This window comes from Alligator mississippiensis, chromosome 3, assembly GCF_030867095.1.
Source record: "Alligator mississippiensis isolate rAllMis1 chromosome 3, rAllMis1, whole genome shotgun sequence".
Lineage (NCBI taxonomy): Eukaryota > Metazoa > Chordata > Crocodylia > Alligatoridae > Alligator > Alligator mississippiensis.
In genome coordinates, this window is record NC_081826.1 from 303165767 (window position 1) to 303186902 (window position 21136).

At 61.5% G+C, this 21136-nt stretch overlaps 1 protein-coding gene and 1 long non-coding RNA gene across 2 annotated transcripts; one reads left to right on the top strand and one right to left on the bottom strand.

Moving 5' to 3' along the window:
• The first annotated feature begins 4972 nt into the window (after positions 1-4972).
• On the top strand, positions 4973-19045 carry LOC132249681 (atrial natriuretic peptide receptor 2-like). The gene is made up of 12 exons (XM_059725422.1): positions 4973-5290; positions 6142-6213; positions 6399-6558; positions 6853-7008; positions 14150-14318; positions 14904-15050; positions 16178-16301; positions 16452-16520; positions 16638-16812; positions 16912-17010; positions 17222-17313; positions 18349-19045. The coding sequence occupies exons 1-12, from the start codon at positions 4988-4990 to the stop codon at positions 18409-18411; spliced, it is 1629 nt and encodes a 542-aa protein (XP_059581405.1). The 5' UTR covers positions 4973-4987; the 3' UTR covers positions 18412-19045.
• LOC132249682 (uncharacterized) lies at positions 17689-19522 on the bottom strand. Its single transcript, XR_009461218.1, has 2 exons — positions 19438-19522; positions 17689-17906 (listed from the first exon to the last, which is right to left on the bottom strand). It is a non-coding gene; the product is annotated as an uncharacterized LOC132249682 (long non-coding RNA).
• Between the last annotated feature and the right edge of the window lie 1614 nt (positions 19523-21136).

Below are 21136 nucleotides of genomic sequence, written 5' to 3' on the forward strand. Positions count from 1 at the left end.
TCAGGGAGGGGGATCTTCCCCCCTGTCTACATGACAAAAGCCTGGTGCCTGGGAGGCGGATGCTCTGGTCACCTATGGAGGGGGAGGGAAAAGCCCCGCTCACCGGCCCAGGTAGCCAGGGATGCTTTTTAAATTGGTTGGCTAGTGGCTGGCACTGGCAGCTTCGATTGGACCGGGCTGCTGAGGTCAGAAAGGTTATTTAAAGGCCCGGGCCAGGAAGAAGGCAGCCATTAGCCATGCAGTCACCCAGCTGAATCTGAACCTGGCTCTCTCCTCATCACCGCATGCTCCAAGAGTGCCCTGCCTCCAGAGGAAACTCCAACCACCTCTGGACGATCCGAGTGAGTAAGCTACTCGAGATCAGACTAGATATTTAGCTTACAGTAACTCAGATGCGAGATCAAAAGGCTACCATCAACCACCCTGGTTTGCTCTATGGGATTCCTCTGATATTCCTCTGATATTTCCATGATATTGCTCTACCTTTTTCCCTGTTTTCACCCTACCCCCTGAATCAATAAAGTTCTCCTTGTGACCGGTGTGGGAAACTTATTGAGGGGTGGGTCTAAATTATGCCAAGGAGGCCCCTTAGGTCTGTGGACTAAGGGAGACTTTCCTATTAAGCCCCTGACTTGGGGGAAGTGCCCCAAATGCCTGTATTGGGTCTGTGGCAGAAATGCCACCGTGGGTGCCCCTCTCCAGAGACCTGTCTCAGCCAGCCTGAGAGGCTGGTGTTGAATCCCTCAGGGCCGGGATCTCCCACCTTGTCTGCATGACAAAAGCCTGGTGCCTGAATGCTCTGGTCACGTGGGCAGGGGGGAAAGACCCGGCCCTGCGCGGGCCCAGGTAGCCAGGGATGCTTGGTAGATTGGTCGGCTTGTGGCCAGTATTGGCAGCTTCGATTGGACCGGGCTGCTGAGGTCAGAGAGGTTATAAAAAGGCCCGGTCCAGGAAGAAGGCAGCCGTTAGCCATGCGGTCACCCAGGTGAATCTGAACCTGGCTCTCCCCTCATCACCGCATGCTCCAAGAGTGCCCTGCCTCCAGAGGAAACTCCAACCACCTCTGGATGATGCGAGTGAGCAAGCTGTTCGAGATCCAACTAGATATTTAGCGTGCAGTAATTCAGATGTGTGTTTAAACGGCTACCTCAGCCACCCTGGTTTGTTCTATGGGATTCCTCTGATATTCCTCTGATATTGCTCTACCTTTTACCCTGTTTCCGCCCTACCCCTGTTATCAATATAGTTCTCCTTTGTGACCGGTGTGGGAGACATATTGAGGGGTGGGTGTAAATTATGCCAAGGAGGCCCCTTAAGTCTGCGGACTAAGGGAGGCTTCCCTAATCAGCCCCTGACTTGGGGAAGTGCCCCAAGTGCCTGTATTGGGTCTAGCACCCATTGGACGATCAGGCCTGTGTTCTCCAAGGCGCGCAGAGCCAGAAGTGAGTCCAGAGCCTGGGATGGTGGCAGCGGGACCCCAGGCTAGCAGGTGTGCTCCAGGGAAGGGGTCGGCCGGACGGGAGGCACCCCAGGGAGGCACTCGTAGCCTGGAAGGTGGGCGGGCACAGGGAGGTGGGCGGCTCCACGCAGAAGCGCCCCCTACTGGCTCGCCACACCAAGGGCCTGGTGCCCAGCATTCACCCACATCCCCACTGGCAATGGAGAAGTCCCTGGGCAGCAGGGCCCACTTCTGCACACGGTGGGTGTGGGACAGGGTGCGCTGGTTCACCCACTGCACACCCTGCTGGATGGTCTGGTACACCGCCAGGTCCCGGGTACTCAGCACCTCCACCATCTGTGTGGCCTGGCTGCCCAGCTCTCGGCAGAACCACACGGCCTTGGGGCTCAGCTCATCCAGGGACACCCCTGACTCCAGATCCACCTGGCACTGGGGGAGGGAGAACGCATCAGACAAGGGCAGGTGGGCAGCACGTGCAGAAGGGTGGGAACATGGGCGCAGAGCACAGGTCTCTTGGAGCCCAGGCCACAGGATGCCCAAAGCCCTCCCTGTGAGACCCATCCTGCTGGGATGCTGGGGGCAGGCAGGCCCAGAGGTGTCCCCACGTTTAGAGTGAGCATCATGGACAGGAACTTCCTTCCCTTGTTGGCCAGCACCACATTGCCGATGATCGGCACATCCTACTTCACTGCATCCTCAATGGGCACCGGAGCAATGTTCTTCCCACCCACCATGATCACCAGCTCTGCAGCCAGTGCAGCATCACCAGGGCAGGAGGGATCAGGGATGGCAGACCCGTGGCAAGGGGAAGCTACGGGACAAAGGGAGTCAGGGGACAGTGACAGGATGCAGCAGAGTGATGCTTCCCCAGCCAGCCCCTCTGCACTGGGCCCTCCATCCCCCAAGGCCTGCACCACCCCAGCCAGGGGGTTGCCTCTGCCAGGGGTTTGTTCCCAGCACTCTTGCTGGATGGCTGGGGTGGTATAGAAGAAGGTGAGTGACATCCGAGGCCCACTCCCCAGGCTACCAGAGGCCCCACATCATGGTCCTGCCTTTCCCCTGAGCACCCTAGCAGCAGCTCACTCAGAAACAGCCAGCAGACCTGAGGGAAGAGCTTGCCCAGTGATCCCTCTGCTTCAGCACCCCGAGACCCCACCCCAGGCTAATGTCACCAGGATGGGCCACGTTGGGGGAAGCAGGGAGTGAGAGTCCAGCTGCTGTCAGATGCCCCAATGCCAGCCTGGGTGTGGAGGGGCCAAAGAGATGCAGAGGGATGTGATGGGCCAGGCTGCAACCGCTGGGTGCCATGGGGACTGGGGTGGGATGGGAGTTGGCTGTGCCCCAAGAGCAGGCCTATGTGTTGCTTGGACCTGGTCTGCCCTGCCAGCCTGCGCTCTCATAGATTCATAGATCCATAGATGTTAGGGTCGGAAGGGACCTCAATAGATCATCGAGTCCGACCCCCTGCATAGGCAGGAAAGAGTGCTGGGTCTAGATGACCCCAGCTAGATGCTCATCTAACCTCCTCTTGAAGACCCCCAGGGTAGGGGAGAGCACCACCTCCCTTGGGAGCCCGTTCCAGACCTTGGCCACTCGAACTGTGAAGAAGTTCTTCCTAATGCCCAATCTAAATCTGCTCTCTGCTAGCTTGTGGCCATTATTTCTTGTAAACCCCGGGGGCACCTTGGTGAATAAATACTCACCAATACCCTTCTGTGCCCCCGTGATGAACTTATAGGCGGCCATAAGGTCGCCTCTCAACCTTCTCTTGCGGAGGCTGAAAAGATCCAGTTTCTCTAGTCTCTCCTCGTAGGGCTTGGTCTGCAGGCCCTTAACCATACGAGTGGCCCTTCTCTGGACCCTCTCCAGGTTATCCGCATCCTTCTTGAAGTGCGGCGCCCAGAATTGCACGCAGTACTCCAACTGCGGTCTGACCAGCGCCCGATAGAGGGGAAGTATCACCTCCTTGGACCTATTCGTCATGCATCTGCTGATGCACGATGAAGTGCCATTGGCTTTTCTGATGGCTTCGTCACACTGCCGGCTCATGTTCATCTTGGAGTCCACTAGGACTCCAAGATCCCTTTCCACCTCTGTGCCACCCAGCAGGTCATTCCCTAGGTGCAGCACTTTGCATTTCTCCTTGTTGAACTGCATCCTGTTGTTTTCTGCCCACTTGTGCAACCTGTCCAGGTCTGCCTGCAGCTGTTCCCTGCCCTCCGGCGTGTCAACTTCTCCCCACAGTTTTATGTCATCCGCAAACTTGGACAGAGTACATTTCACTCCCTCGTCCAAGTTGCTGATGAAGATATTGAAGAGTATCGGTCCAAGGATTTTCAGGTGAGTCGCGGGGAAGCACCCCTGCTCCGATCTCCACAGGGCTCCTGGGGTTGCTTCCTGCTTGTGCCCATGTGCACGCACACATTACCAGCCTCCCGTGTGTGCATACGGTACACACGCACATACATGCGTACGTTGTTGCTGTGTGGCTGCATTGGCCCGGAGGAGCGGGGGGCCCAGCCTCTCCCACACGCCGGCCCAGTGCTGCCAGTTCCCTCCACAGCCTCTGGCGGGTCCCAACCCCGGGAGCTGTGTGGAGCTGGGCTGGGGGCTCAGGGGTGTCCTGGGCCTGGGTGCAGGCCTGGCAGGAGCCCTGACTGGCTGGGTCCCCAGGAAGCTGATGCTGGAGAAGGAGCTGGCCAGCATGCTGTGGCGCATCCGCTGGGATGAGCTGCAGTTCGGGAGCACCGACCGCTGCCACAAAGGGGCTGGCAGCCGGCTCACGCTCTCCCTGGTGAGCCCCCGCGCCCTGGGCTGCCCCGCCACCCTCTGCACCCCCGTGCCTTGCACCACCGCCTGACCCCGACCCCCGCCCCAGCCAGCCCTGCACCTCGTTAGCACCTGCGTGGAGCTCCCCTGCGGAGTAATCCCCACTAACACTGCCTGGGCCATGCCGTGGAGCTGTGCCCTGTGCCAGCCCCGCAGGGCCCTGCCCTGCCCTCCCCACTGACCCCAGACACCCCTGTCCAGCTCGGGGGCCACCACCCACTGGTGCCTGCCTGGCACCCCCTTCGCCGCTGCCCCAGCTGGGCTTGCCCTGCAGGATCGGGCCCGGCCAGGCCGGTCGCCGGCGGTGGGGCCAGTCCTGGCTCTGGCTGCAGGAGCTCCGTGCCCCACGGCGCCCCGGCCCGAGCTCTGCTGAGCTGCTGCGCCCGGCAGCTCCGTCTCGCACGTGGGTGCTGGAGGCTGCGAGCACCCAGCCAAGGGTGCAGGAGGGGCAGGGGCCACAGCTCCGGGCTGAGGGGTCAGGGCATGCGGCGGTCCCAGCCTGCACATCTGTGGTGTGGTGAGGGTGAGTGGGGGCCAGCTATGACCCTCAGGGACCAAGGGGGAATATGGCTGCAGCCGTGGACCATGCGCACTATCCCTGGGCCCTCCAGCCTCACTCGCTGTGCAACAAACACATGCAGCCACACACGTGCACCTGCAGTCATGCAGCCATGCATGCACCTGGAGACCTGCACATGCATGTACACCTGTGTTCCCCCCCCCCCTTTATCCCTGAGCCGTAGCTATACCGTCGCATGTCGCTGCCAGGATGGCGGAGTGCCCGTGGCTGGGGGCTCTGCAGGGCCCGGCGGTCTTCAGCCGCCCAGGCCAGGGCTATGGGGTGCTGAGCACCCCGAGCAGGCTCTGAGGGGCTGCCTGGCTCTGTTTGCACTGCAGATGCGGGACATCCAGCTCAACCACCTGACCCGCTTCATCGGGGCCTGCATCGACCCGCCCAACCTCTGCATCGTGACGGAGTACTGCCCGCGGGGCAGCCTGCAGGTGCGCGGGTCAGGGGATCGCGGTGACTTCCATCTCGGGCTGGGCACGGCGACTCGCCCCTGCAGCCCTGGCATGTCCAGGTCCCCCGGCCCCGGCCTGCCCGGGCTCAGTGTGAAGGGAAGGGCCAGCAGAAATAGCCAGTGGGGAGGAAAGGCAGCATAGGAAATGAGCGGGGAAGCCAAAGGCCATGGGGGGGCGGGAAATCTTCAGATTTTGGCCTCAGGAAGACGAGGTGCCTGAAGCGTGTCGGGGGCGAAGGCAGCCCTTATGCTGAGACAGGGTGGCACCAAGATAAGGACGAAGAAACCCCTTGTTGCTTTGTTTGGAGGAAGCAGAAGGAAGTCTGTCACGTGAGGATGAGGAGCCTCTTCCCAAGGCATTAGGAGCAGGGAGGGTGTTAACCAATGTACACAAGGAAGAGAGGGTTTAAAATCCCCCTTCTGGTCTCCCCCACTCAAGAGTCCTAAAAGAGTTGGCCGAAGAGATCTCTGGCATTCATTTTTAATAACTCTTGTTGGTTGAGGTGGAGTCCTGCAGACTGGGAGAGGACAGGTGTTAGGGCGAAAGACTGGCCTGGGCTCTCGCCAGCTGCAAGCAGGGCCTCTGGGGCTGTGGCGGACATTGCTAGACACCTGCTCCAAAGGCAGCATTGTGGCCAAGACTGATACAGCCCTGGGGACACGGGCAGGGGGCTCTGTCCTTGGCACTGGCACCAGTGCGGTGGATGCAGGGACCGATCTGAGCGCTGGGTTTGGGGCCGTGTCTGCTGTGGTCGTGGTGCCAGTGGCTGAGGTTTCCCGCGGGGCGGGGCCCCTGCTGCACGCCTGACGTGTCCCCCTCGCCGCCTCCAGGACATCCTGGAGAACGAGAGCATCAACCTGGACTGGATGTTCCGCTACTCGCTCATCAACGACATCGTCAAGGTAACGAGCGGGCGCAGCCGGGCGGGCACCTGCAGCCACGTGCCCCAGGGGCAAACTCTGGTGCCACTGGGGATGGGGACGGGGATGGGATCTCCCCCAGACGGGCTCAGTCTCCCCATGAAGGGGGATCATGGGGTCCCACTGGGCCAGGAGCCTGGTCCTCACCGCATGTCCACCCGGCGCAGGGCATGGCCTTCCTGCACAACAGCATCATCGGGCACCACGGCAGCCTCAAGTCGTCCAACTGCGTGGTGGACAGCCGCTTCGTGCTCAAGATCACCGACTACGGACTGGCCAGCTTCCGCGCCGCGCCCGACGCCGACGATGCCCACGCGCTCTACGCCAGTGAGTGCTGCCCCGGGCGCCCGATTCCCGCAGCCTCTGCCCGCCCATGGGGCAGGATGCAGCCGGTGCCCCATGCAGCGCCCAGCCGGGGCGTAGCCCCTCATGGTCCTGTGCGGGGCAGGATGTGCCCCCTTGCAGGGCTTCGTCGGGGTGGACGGGGTCATAGCCCTCCGGAGGGGTCCCTGAGCTGTGCCATGGGGGGCAGGGGGGTCACAGCCCCTGGGTTCGGAGCTGGGGGCAGGGAGCGGTCGCCTCCCCGAGTCCCGCTGACCGCACCATGCCCTGTCCTGGCAGAGAAGCTATGGACAGCGCCCGAGCTGCTGCAGAAGGGGCAGCTGCCCACCCAGGGCATGCAGAAGGCCGACGTCTACAGCTTCGGCATCATCCTGCAGGAGATCGCCCTGCGCAACGGCCCCTTCTACGTCGAGGGCATGGACCTGAGTCCCAAGGGTGAGGCGGGGGGACGGGGCGGCGGTGTCTCCCCAGTCGGCCGAGGCAGGCCCCATCCAGCCCCGCCCGGGTCCTGGCCCCCACGTTGATGCCCCCTGTGGCGGGCCAGTAGGGGGCGCTCCTGCGTTGAGCCGCCCACCTCCCCGCACCCGACCACCGTCCAGGCTCCGAGTGCCTCCCTTAGGGTGCCTCCCGTCCGGCCGACCCCTTCCCTGGAGCACACCCGCTAGCCTGGGGTCCCGCTGCTACCATCCAAGGCTCTGGACTCACTTCTGGCTCTGCGCACCTTGGAGAACGCAGGCCTGATCGTCCAATGGGTGCTAGACCCAATACCAGCACTTGGGGCACTTCCCCAAGTCAGGGGCTTATTAGGAAAGTCTCCTTTAGTCCACAGACCTAAGGGGCCTCCTCGGCATAATTTAGACCCACCCCTCAATAAGTCTCCCACACCGGTCACAAGGAGAACGTTATTGATTACAGGGGTAGGGCGAAAACAGGGTAAAAGGTAGAGCAGTATCATAGAAATCTTACAGGAATATCAGAGGAATCCCATAGAGCAAACCAGGGTGGCTGAGGTAGCCGTTTAAACGCATCTGAGTTACTGAAACTAAATATCTAATCGGATCTCTAGTAGCTTACTCACTCTCATCGTCCAGAGGTAGTTGTTGTTTCCTCTGGAGGCAGGGCACTCTTGGAGCATGCGGTGATGAGGAGAGAGCCAGGCTCAGATTCACCTGGATGACCGCATGGCTAATGGCTGCCCCCCTTCTTCTTGGACCGAGCCCTTAAATAACCTCTCTGACCTCCGCAGCCCGGTCCAGTCGAAGCTGCCAATACTGGCCACAAGCCGACCAATCTCCCAAGCATCCCTGGCTACCTGGGCCCGCGCAGGGCCGGGTCTTTCCTCCCTGCCCAGGTGACCAGAGCATCCGCCTCCCAGGCGCCAGGCTTTTGTCATGTAGACCAGGTGGGAGATCCCCACCCTGAGGAATGAAACACCAGCCTCCCAGGCTCGCTGAGACAGATCTCTGGAGAGGGGCACCGACGGTGGCATTTCTGTCACACTTCCCCCCCCCTTTACAAGCTCGGACACGGGGCCTCACAGGGCCGTGGGTCCGGGCGTGTCGGGTCAGGGAGTTCCCACAGGATGCCAGAAGATGGAAAAGGGAAAAACCTGGAACATGAAACAAGTTAAGACAATAACATACAGAAACCATAAAACCTCATGGCAGTCTTCCACTAGTGATCTCCTCACTAGTCCCGAGTCCCAAGGACCCGCTACCCAGAGTCCTTTCGTGACAAGGCATCCACTATCACGTTCTGGCTTCCTTTTATGTGTTGGACCGTAAAATTAAATTCCTGCAGCTGCCAAGACCAACGTTGCAGCTTGGCATTGGTGTTGTGCATGGTCTGCAGCCACTGCAGTGGGGCATGGTCCGACAGGACGGTGAACTGTTGTGCCCACAAGTAGGGCTTCAGCTTGTTCAGGGCCCAGACGATGGCCAAGCACTCCTTCTCGATGGAGGACAGGTTTCGCTCCCGAGGGATTAGCTTCCGGCTGAGGTACGCCACGGGGTGCCGTGTCTCCTGATGCTCCTGTAAGAGCACAGCTCCCAGTCCTACGTCGGAGGCATCCGTTGCCACGTAGAAGGGTTTATCCTGGAGCGGTGCCTTCAGGATCGGTTGTTTGACCAGGGCAGCCTTGAGGGTGTCAAACGCTTCCTGGCACCCCTGCTTCCAGACCACCGGGTCCGGGCTGCCCTTCTTGGTCAGCTCGTGCAGCGGGCTGCGGTTGCTCCAAACCCCGGGACAAATCTTCGGTAGTAACCCGCCAGGCCGAGGAAGGCTCTGACTTGCTTCTTGGTCTGTGGAGGCGGCCAGTCTTTGATGGCCTCGATCTTGTCCCACAAGGGAGCAATCTGACCTCCACCCACACGATGACCCAAGTACACTACCTCCGATAGTGCCCACTGGCACTTCTTGGCTTTCACCGTAAGACCAGCTTGCTTGATCTTACCTAGCACGGTGGTCAGGTGAGTCAGGTGCGACTCGAAATCCGGACTGAAGATGGCGATGTCATCGATGTAAGCCATGGCAAACTGCTCACATCCTTGCAGCAGATTATTGATCAGTCTCTGGAAAGAGGCGGGCGAGTTGCGCAAACCGAAAGGTAAAACTGTGAACTCGTATAGCCCCGTAGGTGTGGTAAAGGCAGACTTGGCTATGGCATCCGGGTCCAGGGCCATCTGCCAAAATCCTTTGGACAGATCGAGAGTTGAGATCACCTTGGCTGGGCCCAGGCGATCCAGCAACGTGTCCATCCTGGGCATAGGGTACGCATCAGGGGTGGTGATGGCATTCAGCTTCCGGTAGTCCACACAGAACCGGATGGTCCCGTCCTGCTTCCGGACGAGCACCACCGGACTGGCCCAGGGACTCGTCGAAGGCCGGATTACCCCCAACTCCTCCATCTCTGCGATCTCCCGTTCTATTTCTTGCCTCACCTTCTCATTGACTGGGTAATGTCGGGAGTATATAGGGCGATGGCTGCCCGTCTCTATCGAGTGTACCGCCAGGTCCGTTCTACCTGGTTTGTTAGAGAACACAGTCTCAAAGTCCTCGAGCGCTGCGAGCAGCTGGTCCTTGTCCTGGGAGGGCAGATGGTCCGGCAGGCGGAGTTCCTCGATCCCTGCCTCGCCATCCCAGTCTCCACACGTGACCGGCTCCTCGGGGTCCTCCGGAGTTCCCTCAACGGAGGGGACCCAGAATACCGTCTCCTTTCTGTCGTAGTAGGGTTGAAGCATGTTCACGTGAATTGTCTTAGGTTTCCTACCCTTAATACCCACTACATAGGTCACATCATCCAGTCTGTCCAGGACAGCATGGAGACCTTCCCAAGCAGCTTGCAGCTTGTCTGTTTTTAGTGGCAGGAAAACCATCACATTCTCACCCCGCTCAAAGGTACGTAAGCGGGCCTTCTCATCATACCAGGACCTTTGCTTCTCCTGGGCCTGTCCCAGGGAGTCCCGTGCCACCTTCATCATGTCAGTCAGTCTCTGACTGAAGTCAAGCACATACTCCACCACGGAGGTCTTTGTGGAAGCGATCTTCCCTTCCCATTCCTCTCTCACCAAATCGAGAGGACCTCGCACTCGCCTCCCGAACATCAGCTCGAAGGGCGAGAACCCAGTGGACTCCTGGGGCACCTCCCGGTAGGCAAAGAGCAGATGCGGCAGTTTCTCATCCCAGTCATTGGGGTTGGAGTCCACATAGGCCTTGAGCATCCCTTTCAAGGTCCCGTTGAACCTTTCCACCAGCCCATTTGTCTGAGGGTGGTAGGCTGTGGTCTTAAGGTGTTGCACCCCACAGCAGTCTCACAGGCACTCCATCACCTCCGCCAGGAAGTTCCCACCCCGGTCCGTCAGGATCTCGGAGGGAAAACCCAGCTGGCAGAAGACCTTGATGAGGGCATCAGCCACCACGGGGGCCTCGATGGAGGTCAAGGCAACTGCCTCCGGGTACCGCGTTGCATAATCCACCAGAGTCAGTATGTATTTCTTTCCCCTACGAGTCCTATGCTTCAGCGGTCCCACAATGTCCACGGCCACCCTGTGGAAGGGTTGGTCTATGATAGGGAGGGGCTGCAGGGGAGCCCTTCTCTTGTCCCCGCTTTTGCCCGTCCGCTGGCATGTCTCGCAAGATTTGCAATAGTCCGTCACATTCTGGGCAATTCTGGGCCAAAAAAAGTTCAGCTGCAACCGCTGGCGTGTCCGTTCCCTGCCCATGTGACCAGCACACGGTAGATCATGAGCCAGGGCAAGCAATTGCTGTCTGTATTTCCGGGGTACTATGAGCTGGCGCTGGGGCTCCCAGGTCTCGGCATGGTTCTTTGGCACCCACAACCGATAGAGAAGCCCCTTATCCCAGACCACCTGTTCCCTCTTGTCCGGAGGGAACTCAGTCTCTTGCTCCTGAGCCATCTGCCGGAGTCCCTCCAAGCTGGGGTCCTCCCAAACCTCCTGCTTGAACTCCTCTTGCCCAACTAGGCAATCAGCAGGGAGCGCACACTCACCCACAGGGACTTCCTGGGTCTCCTCCCTGCTAGTGTCACCTCCCCCTGCCACTGACGGAATGCACGCCTCCCCGGGACTGTCACTTAACCCACCCTCAGGGTTACCGGTTCCCTCTGGGACCAGGGTGTGATCGCTGTCTGCAGGGGTCCCTTCCCCTGCGGCCGATGGTTTGGCTTTCTCCCGGGGGTTTCCTAACCCCCCTTCTTTAGCCTTCCTGCTCTGCAGGCGAGTCACCGCATGAACGGTGCGGGGCTTTGGCTCTTGGGTCTGTTCCCACCTCCGGAGCTGGGCTTCCTGCTCTATAAGATCCCATCCCACCAGGATGGGGGCTGGAGCCCCTTCCAGTACCCCCATTTCCAGGTACGTTGCACAGTCGTTCCACACGACGGGGCACAGAATACCGGTACCTTCTGGGGTGCGGACCCCACCCCGTGAATAGTGAGGGTCTTCCCCGGGATTATGTCTGCAGGCGAGACCAGGTTGGAACTAATCAGTGTCACACTGGCCCCCGTGTCCAGTTCCCCCACAAGGGTCCTCTCCTTCACCGTGATAATGGTCCGGTGGGGGCCATCACCTCCTCTGAGTTTGTGATCCTGTAGCAACAGACACTCTCCTCAGAGTGGCTCCGGCCCTCCCCCTCGCTGCTCACGGCTGTTGCACGCCTGACGGGCCTGGGTCTAGTGCTTAGCTTTGGGCAGTTGGGCTTGATGTGGCCCTGCTCCCCGCAGTTATAGCACCCCCTCTTTTCCGAATTGGGTGGTCTGTCCGAATCTGGGGCCGCCTTGCGCTCGGCAGGAGGTGGCCCTCTTTCCCCTTTTTGACCTGGGCCTCCCTTCCCCCCTCTTTGGACCCCTTTTTGCTCCTTCCCAGAGTAGGGAGGCCTCTCACGGTTTAGCAACAGTCGGTCTGCAATGCCTGCGGCCTCGTAAGCATCTTTGGGGTCCCTGTCCCTGACCAGGGTCTTAACCTCTCTCGGACACCAAAAATAGAATTGTTCCAGCACCAGGAGATGGCTTGCCTTATCTAAATTGTCAACCTTGGCTTCAGCCAACCATTTAAAGTATGTGTCGTACAACATGACCGCATAATCATTCAATGACTTTTCGGGTTGTGGGCGCGTATTCCGGAATTTTTTCCAAAAATAATCCGGTCCTAACTTGAACCGTTTGGACACAGCAGCTTTGAAGGCATTATAGTCATCAGCTGCATCTGGGGGCAGGCTGTTCAGGACCACCGCCATGTCACCCTCTACCAGCGCAGACAAGTACATCATGATCTTTTCCTCCAGCACCTTGCACCGCTGGGTTTGTCTTTCGAAGTTGCTTAGGAACACCGCAGGATCGTCTCCCTCTCGGTAGCGAGCGAAGGCGGAGACGTCCAGTTTGGGCTGTTCCCCGGACGCTTGCGGAGGGTTCGCGTTTCCCCCAATGGTCTGCAAATGGAGCTGTGCTTCCAGCTTTTGTGCCTCCAACCGGGCTTCCCTTTCCAACCTCCTCTCTTCCAGTTGTTCCCGTTCCCTCTCATGCTGGGCCTCGAGCTCCAGCCTTTTCAATGCCAGCTGCTCCTTCTCGCGCTGGGCCTCCAGCTGTTTCTCCTCCAGCTGTCGTTGTTCCTTCTTTTCTTCCCGCTGTTCCCTTTCACGCTGGGCCTCCAGCACCAGCCTTTTCTCCTCCAGCTCCATCCTTTTCATCTCTCTCTCATGGAGTCTCTGTTGCTCGCTCTCAGAGAGTGATCTCCCGGCAGCCTCTGGGCTTGGCGAGCGGGAGTGTGGTCCTGGGTCAGGCCTAGGACTTGATGAGCGTGAAGCTGACTCTGGTCTTGACTCGCTGGTGCACAAGAGTTTAACCAGCTCATCCTTCTTTAGCCTTCCTGTTGCGTGAAGGCCTCTCTCTTTTGCCAGTTCCTTCAGTTCGGGCACAGTCATCCGGACATACTCGTCCGCCATCCTGACTCTCTACCCTATCCAGTCGACCCGATGTCAAATTAGAAATTGTTTGCTCAAGGGATTTCAGTGACTCTATTCCTTTCCCCAAATTATGCCTCCAATACAGCAGGGTATTCGGATCCCACCGCTACCACCACGTGTGGCGGGCCAGTAGGGGGCGCTCCTGCGTTGAGCCGCCCACCTCCCCGCACCCGACCACCTTCCAGGCTCAGAGTGCCTCCCTTAGGGTGCCTCCCGTCCAGCCGACCCCTTCCCTGGAGCACACCCGCTAGCCTGGGGTCCCGCTGCCACCATCCAAGGCTCTGGACTCACTTCTGGCTCTGCACACCTTGGAGAACACAGGCCTGATTGTCCAATGGGTGCTAGACCCAATACAAGCACTTGGGGCACTTCCCCAAGTCAGGGGCTGATTAGGAAAGTCTCCCTTAGTCCACAGACCTAAGGGGCCTCCTTGGCATAATTTAGACCCACCCCTCAATAAGTCTCCCACACCGGTCACAAGGAGAACTTTATTGATTACAGGGGTAGGGTGAAAACAGGGTAAAAGGTAGAGCAGTATCATAGAAATCTTACAGGAATATCAGAGGAATCCCATAGAGCAAACCAGGGTGGCTGAGGTAGCCGTTTAAACGCATCTGAGTTACTGAAGCTAAATATCTAATCGGATCTCTAGTAGCTTACTCACTCGCATCGTCCAGAGGTAGTTGTTGTATCCTCTGGAGGCAGGGCACTCTTGGAGCATGCGGTGATGAGGAGAGAGCCAGGCTCAGATTCACCTGGATGACCGCATGGCTAATGGCTGACTCCTCTTCTTCTTGGACCGAGCCCTTAAATAACCTCTCTGACCTCAACAGCCCGGTCCAATCGAAGCTGCCAATACTGGCCACAAGCCGACCAATCTCCCCAGCATCCCTGGCTACCTGGGCCCGCGCAGGGCCGGGTCTTTCCCCCCTGCCCAGGTGACCAGAGCATCGCCTCCCAGGCGCCAGGCTTTTGTCATGCAGACCAGGTGGGAGATCCCCACCCTGAGGGATTCAACACCAGCCTCCCAGGCTGGCTGAGACAGCTCTCTGGAGAGGGGCACCGACGGTGGCATTTCTGCCACACCCCCGTTGCCCCGCAGAGATCGTGCAGAAGGTGCGGCACAGCCAGGCGCCGTTCTTCCGGCCCTCCATCGACCTGGGCGTGCACAGCGAGGAGCTGGCCCTGCTCATGGAGCGCTGCTGGGCCCAGGAGCCGGCCGAGCGCCCCGACTTCAGCCAGGTCAAGGTCTTCATCCGCCGCTTCAACAAGTGGGTGCCTGGCATGGGCTGGGGCTGTGCAGCAGGGGCTTGTGCCCCCCAGTGACCCGAAGGCGGCCTGAGGAGCAGGGGGCAGGATGCGGGGGACGGGGGGTAGAGTGCCGCAGGGTGGGGGTAGCACGGAGATGCAGGGGAGGGGGATTGGGCATTGCCCCCCCCAGAAACAGTCACCCCTAGGGTGGACATTGTGGTGTGCCACGTGGGGTCCCCACCTGGGGCCTTTATATGTGCCCCTCTGTCCTGTAGAGGGGCGGGCATTGCCCATGCCCCATCCAGGAGCCGTCTCGAGGGCCGGGGGCGAAGATGGCCCTGAAGCTGCCCGCCTGCCCCCTAGGGAGAGCTGGGCTGGGACCATGGCTGTGTGCAGCGTGGCGGGGCTGGGGGCCGTGCCCCACGGAGCTGGGTGTTTCCCGGGGGGGCAGCAGCCCGGGGCCGCACAAGCACGGGGGTGTTGTGGGGCCGAGTTTGCAGGGCAGGGGCATTGGGGGCAGCAGAAATGGGGCCCTGCAGTGCCTAGGGCAGGTCCTGGCTCCCGTGTCGTGGGCATGGGGCCCCCTGATGCCCCTACCCCCGCAGGGAGGGCAGCACCAGCATCCTGGACAACCTGCTGTCGCGCATGGAGCAGTACGCCAACAACCTGGAGAAGCTGGTGGAGGAACGGACGCAGGCCTACCTGGAGGAGAAGCGCAGGGCCGAGAACCTGCTCTACCAGATCCTGCCCCAGTGAGCACGGGCCCAAGCGGGTGCATCAGAGCGTGGGGGGCCACGCGGGAGCGAAGGGGTGGTGACAGCAGCAGGTGCCCAGCATAGCACTGGGAGCCCCTGGGAACATTGTGCTGCCCAGCTGGGGCCTTGACTGCCCCTGGGGACCCCCCAGCCAAGCCCCCGGGGGACTGCATGGAGGGGCTGCATTGGTAGAAGCATTAGGTGCAAGGCACGGGAGGTGATAGTGCCTCTGCGCAGTGCTAGTGTGGCCTCCCCGGACACTGGGTGCACTCTTGGGCTCCACATTTAAATAAGGGGGTTCGGGTTAGGGTTAGGGGGGAGCACAGCGGCAGCCCTGGCTGTGCGGGGAGAGGGCTGAGGGGTGGCTCTGCCTGGTGCGTGGCTGCCCCAGGCTCTGGGGCTTTGCTGGTGGCCCCATGGGCCTGGAAGGGATTTTCCCCTGCTCCTATTGCTACCGATGTCGGGTTTTTTCCTTCTTTATCAGGTGGGTGCAACCCAGGCCGGGATGGGGATGGGGACGGGCCAATGCTGCTGGGACCAAGCTGCAGGGTCCTGGCTGGAGGGTCTGACCCCTGCACTCGGGCAGGACGGGATTTCCCCCCTGCTCATCCCAGTCCACACTGGGGGTTTCCCCTCCCCCTGCAGCGGGGACACGGCCTTGGCCTGGGGTCTCGGGCACCCACGACCCCCCTGGCAGCAGCAGGACGTTGGCGGCTGTGGGGCAGGGGCGCTGCCCGGGGCTGTGTCAGGGTGACGGTGTCGTCCTGCTCTGAGCTCAGGCACCGAGTTTGTCAGGGCTGATCCTGCCTCGGGTTTGGACTGGATGCAACCCCTGGGGTCCCTTCCAGCTCACGGCAGTGGGATTTTCTGTAAGGCCGTGTCCAGGTTGACCGCACAGGGTTAGGGTCAGGGTCAGGTCAGACAAGGGCGTGCGCAGGGCAGTTTGGACAGGGCTGATGCCTGGAGCAGGGGCCAGGCCTCGCCGTGTCCCTGAAGCACTGGTGCTGCTGTCACTTCTGTACGTGCGCGGCTCTGGGAGCGCTGGGGTGACGGCTGCGACCCGGCACCAGGGATCAGGATTGCAGGTCCGGACAGCCCCAGCCACTTTCCTTTCCGCCCCGCAGCTCCGTGGCCGAGCAGCTGAAGCGCGGGGAGACGGTGCAGGCCGAGGCCTTTGACAGCGTCACCATCTACTTCAGTGACATCGTTGGCTTCACAGCGCTGTCGGCGGAGAGCACCCCCATGCAGGTACACGCGGGCAGGTCGCTCCCTGGGCCCTGGGTGCGTGGCTGGGCTGGGCTGGCTTGGACGTGCCGGGGGCCAGTTGCCGGCACCTGCGGGGCTGAGTGGGTCTCCAGCTGTGGAAAGTCCCGCTCAGCCCCAGCTCCTGTGCCCCAGGTGGTGACGCTGCTGAACGACCTGTACACCTGCTTTGACGCCATCATCGACAACTTTGATGTCTACAAGGTGAGCGGGTTGGGGGCACGGACTGTCTCGGCCCCTGCGGGGGTCTCCGGGGTCTGTCGCCTCCTGGGTGGGGAGGAGCAGGCAGTAGCCCTTCACCCCCGTCCCCCATGGGCGCAGGTGGAGACGATCGGCGACGCCTACATGGTGGTGTCGGGGCTGCCAGTGCGCAACGGCAAGCTGCACGCCCACGAGATCGTGCGCATGGCGCTGGCGCTGCTCGACGCCGTGCGCACCTTCCGCATCCGGCACCGGCCCAGCGACCAGCTGCACCTGCGCATCGGCATCCACACCGGTGAGCCACCCTGCGGCCTGGTGCCCCCCCCGTGCCGTGGGGCAGCGCCCCACGGGTGCCTGGGCCAGCGCCAAGCTGACGTATCCGTCTGTCCGGCAGGCCCGGTGTGCGCCGGGGTCGTGGGGCTGAAGATGCCGCGGTATTGCCTCTTTGGGGACACGGTGAACACGGCCTCGCGCATGGAGTCCAACGGGCAGGGTGAGTCCCCTGCACAGTGCCCCCAGCCCTGACAGTGCCCCCGGGCCTGGCACCTCGGTTTGCCCAGCCCTAGCATCGTAAGGGTGCCAGGAGGGCACCAGGCCGTGTCCAGTGTGCCAGGCCCCCAGCCCTCAGCACTGGGGCGCAGCCCAGGCCTCAGCCCCCTCACCCTGGCTGAGGGCCCTGCTGACCCCCACCTTGTCCGGCACAGCCCTGAAGATCCACGTCTCCTCCACCACCAAGGAGGTCCTGGACGAGTTTGGCTGCTTCGAGCTGGAGCTGCGCGGGGACGTAGAAATGAAGGTGGGACGAGGGGGGCCTCGGCTGCACGCAGGGGCGGGGAAGGTGCAGGCCACGGGTGCCCAGACCCTCGAGGGGATGGTGCTCGGGCAGGAAGGCAGGGGACCTAGCAGCCAGGATGGTAGGGACACGGGACGAGCTGCGCCCAATCCCTGCTAGCCACACAGGCCGTCAGAGCCGCAGGAGGAGGCTGGGGACTGGGCTATGCCCGGGGGTGCATGTAGGACTTGGGGCGGCGGGGCAGAAGGTGCAGTGCATCCTCACATAGACCCCAACACCCATTTTTGCCCTGTTTCAGAGCCACGGGCTGCCTGCGGGATGCTGGGCCAGCGCTGCCGCGCGCGGTTTCAGATCCAAGCAAAAACAAACACTCTCTGGTGAAATATGCAGGAATTTGCTAGGTCACAAACAGAGCTTCAGCAAACAGCGAGCTAGGCAAACCCGAGGCAGCAACGCCAAGGTGGTGCCCCTGGGCCCGGAGGCCGTGCTGTCAGGGCCTCCCTGAGCGTCTTGACAAGGCCTCCAATACGTCACCGTCGGTCACGTCTACACCCGGGTTATTACTTCTTTTAGCGAAAGCCTGAGATTGCCAGGGCCTGAAATAGGAGAGAGGTGACCAGGGAGGGCAACGGGACAGCAACGCTACAGGAAAACGGAGTTTGAACAGTGGCGCATTGAGGCCACAACCAAGGGGAGAGGGCCGTTAACTCCTGCAGAGGGGAGAGATTAGCAGGAATCAGTGTCCGCGAGCCGGGAAGTGCAGTGACTCCCTGAATCGCTGTGTGCTGCCCATCCCCGGTGCTTGTGGAGTCGGGGGGTCCCTGCACCCGGCCCTGCCCGCACCCATCGCACCACCCCTGTGCCCGGGCCCGTCACAGCGGGCTGAGCCCTGCTACTGCCTGGCCAGCCAGGGGAGAGGTCAGGGGAGCTGGGACGGGGGCAAGGAGGTGCAGCCGGGACACAGCTGCCCATCTGGGGCACGGGCCAAGCTGTGCGGTGCCACGGCACTGGGCTTGACCCCACTGTGCTTCCTTGCAGGGGAAGGGGAAGATGCGGACGTACTGGCTGCTGGGCGAGAGGAAGAACAACATGGTCGCCTGAGCCCTCCGGCCGTGGAGCCCTTGCCACATCCCCGACTGCCGCGCGCTGCCGATGGACTGCAGGTCAGCGGGACCCATGCCCGCCCTGCCCGCGCCGGCCGCTCTGCACCCGGTGCCCGCGCCCAGGACGGGGTAGAGCAGACCCAGCCCTGACTGGCAGCAGCAGAGCCGGCGTCACCACGGCACAGCCCTGGGCCCGCGGCTGCTCTTCCCTGCGCGGGGGCGGGCAGGAACAGGCCAGAGCCTGGGGGCGCACCTGCTGAGTCTCCCCGTGACCCTGCCCCGACTGCCCCCTCCTCCCCTCCCCGGGCTCAGCTGGCCCGAGCCCCTGCTGCCCCCACTCGGCTGGCCGAGCCCTGCGCCCCCCCCCCCCCCCGGGCACTTTGCCTGCTTTTTTTTCAGGACTCGCTAACCCCCCACCGCGAGCGTCAGGGGCTCCTGCCCAGGCTGGCCCCACAGCAGAGCGGGGCGGGAGGCACCGCCGGGGCCAGTGCAGCTGCTCCCCCAGCCCAGGAAGCGCCCCACGCTCCTCCTGCCCACTGTAAATACCCCATGGGCCACGACCCCTGCTCCCCCTTGTAAATATAGGAGTCAGACGGTGCACACTATTTTGGTGAAATACAGACCTCCCCCAACATGTGCGGGTGAGTCCACATCTGTGAGCCGGAGACGGCACCCCGAGCACCGGGCTGGGGGCAGGCGGTTTGGCCCGGCCCGGCTCCGGCCTGGCAGGGGGCTGCCACAGCCCCCGCGGGGGCCCTCGTGAACACCTAGGGGGATCGGCGGGGGGAGCTCTTTGACCCGGTCCAGGTACCACGGGAGGGGGCTGTGCCCTCTGCCTGCTGACCTTGCTGCTCCGCTTCCCAGCACCCCCTGCCAGGCTGTGCCTGTCCTTGCCACGGCCCCTGGAGCGGGTTCAGGACGCTTCTGGGAAGTCCTCGCTGCCGCGGGGTTTGCTTTGGCTCGAGGGCCGAGCACATTCCTGTGAGCTCATGCCTCGTGCCGCCAGCAGCTGACGGGAACTCACCTTGCCCAGGGTCGGTGGCAGGAGGGGCCTCGGCTCTGACGGGGACACGGTGCCAGGACGGCGCCATCCCCACGGGCACGCAGGGCCCCAGCCCTGCCCCATGAGCCGGCCCGTCCCACCGGTTTATTGCTGTGCCAGGGCCCGGCCAGCCGGCGGCTCCAAGCTGTCCTCCACGGGCGTGGAGAAGGCCGCGTTCCTCTTGAACGGGGTGTCACCAGCACGGGGCTTGGTGACGCCCTGGAAGAGAGGGGAGCAAGGCAACGCTGGGGGGTCGTGGCATGGCCCCAGGGTCAGCCTGGGCAGTCACCAAAGGCAGTGGGGGGCTGCGGGGGTGCCCTTGCCCCGGGCGGGGAGCAGGTACTTACAGGTATGCGGGCAGCGTTCTCCAGCCAGAAGCTGCGGGGCTGCTCCATGCGGTAGTCGTGGGGCTGGAGGCAGAGAAGGGCCCCGTCACCGGGCGCAGGGCTTTGCTCACCTGCCTCTAGGTGCCCCAGCCGAGCCTCGCAGCTCCTGTCCCCACCCCGCCCCGACAGGCCCCTGTACCCCCTCCTTCAGCCCCATCCCTGTGGGTCTGAGGCAGGGGGCTGCAGTCCCCGGGGGCTGGAGGCACAGCCCCTGGCACTGTGCCCTGCTTGCAGCTGGGCAGAGGGGCTCACCTGGGTGGGGGGTGGGGGCGCGGAGCACAAGCCCTCCCTGTGGTAGTCCTGGTGCATAGATTCATAGATTCATAGATGTTAGGGTCAGAAGGGACCTCAATAGATCATCGAGTCCGACCCCCTGCATAAGCAGGAAAGAGTGCTGGGTCTAGATGACCCCAGCTAGATACTCGTCTAACCTCCTCTTGAAGACCCCCAGGGTAGGGGAGAGCACCACCTCCCTTGGGAGCCCGTTCCAGACCTTGGCCACTCGAACTGTGAAGAAGTTCTTCCTAATGTCCAATCTAAATCTGCTCTCTGCTAGCTTGTGGCCATTATTTCTTGTAACCCCCGGGGGCGCCTTGGTGAATAAATACTCACCAATTCCCTTCTGTGCCCCCGGGATGAACTTATAGGCAGCCACAAGGTCGCCTCTCAACCTTCTCTTGCGGAGGCTGAAGAGGTCCAGGTTCTCTAGTCTCTCCTCGTAGGGCTTGGTCTGCAGGCCCTTGACCATACGAGTGGCCCTTCTCTGGACCCTCTCCAGGTTATCCGCATCCCTCCTGAAGTGTGGCACCCAGAATTGCATGCAGTACTCCAACTGTGGTCTGACCAGCGCCCTATAGAGGGGAAGTATCACCTCCCTGGACCTATTTGTCATGCATCTGCTGATGCACGATAAAGTGCCATTGGCTTTTCTGATGGCTTCGTCACACTGCCGGCTCATGTGCATCTTGGAGTCCACTAGGACTCCAAGATCCCTTTCCACCTCTGTGCCACCCAGCAGGTCATTCCCTAGGCTGTAGGTGTGCTGGACATTTTTCCTCCCTAGGTGCAGCACTTTGCATTTCTCCTTGTTGAACTGCATCCTGTTGTTTTCTGCCCACTTGTCCAGCCTATCCAGGTCTGCTTGCAGCTGTTCCCTGCCCTCCGGCGTGTCCACATCTCCCCATAGCTTTGTGTCATCTGCAATCTTGGACAGAGTACACTTCACTCCCTCGTCCAAGTCGCTGATGAAGACATTAAAAAGTATCGGTCCAAGGACCAAGCCCTGCGGGACCCCA

Excerpts from the sequence above, each read along its gene's own strand:
- LOC132249681 (XM_059725422.1), top strand. The coding sequence starts at position 4,988 with ATGTACACCTGTGTTCCCCCCCCCCCTTTATCCCTGAGCCGTAGCTAT. Across the intron at positions 7,009-14,149 it reads CATGGACCTGAGTCCCAAGG|AGATCGTGCAGAAGGTGCGG; the intron begins GTGAGGCGGGGG and ends GTTGCCCCGCAG. Across the intron at positions 14,319-14,903 it reads TTCATCCGCCGCTTCAACAA|GGAGGGCAGCACCAGCATCC; the intron begins GTGGGTGCCTGG and ends CTACCCCCGCAG.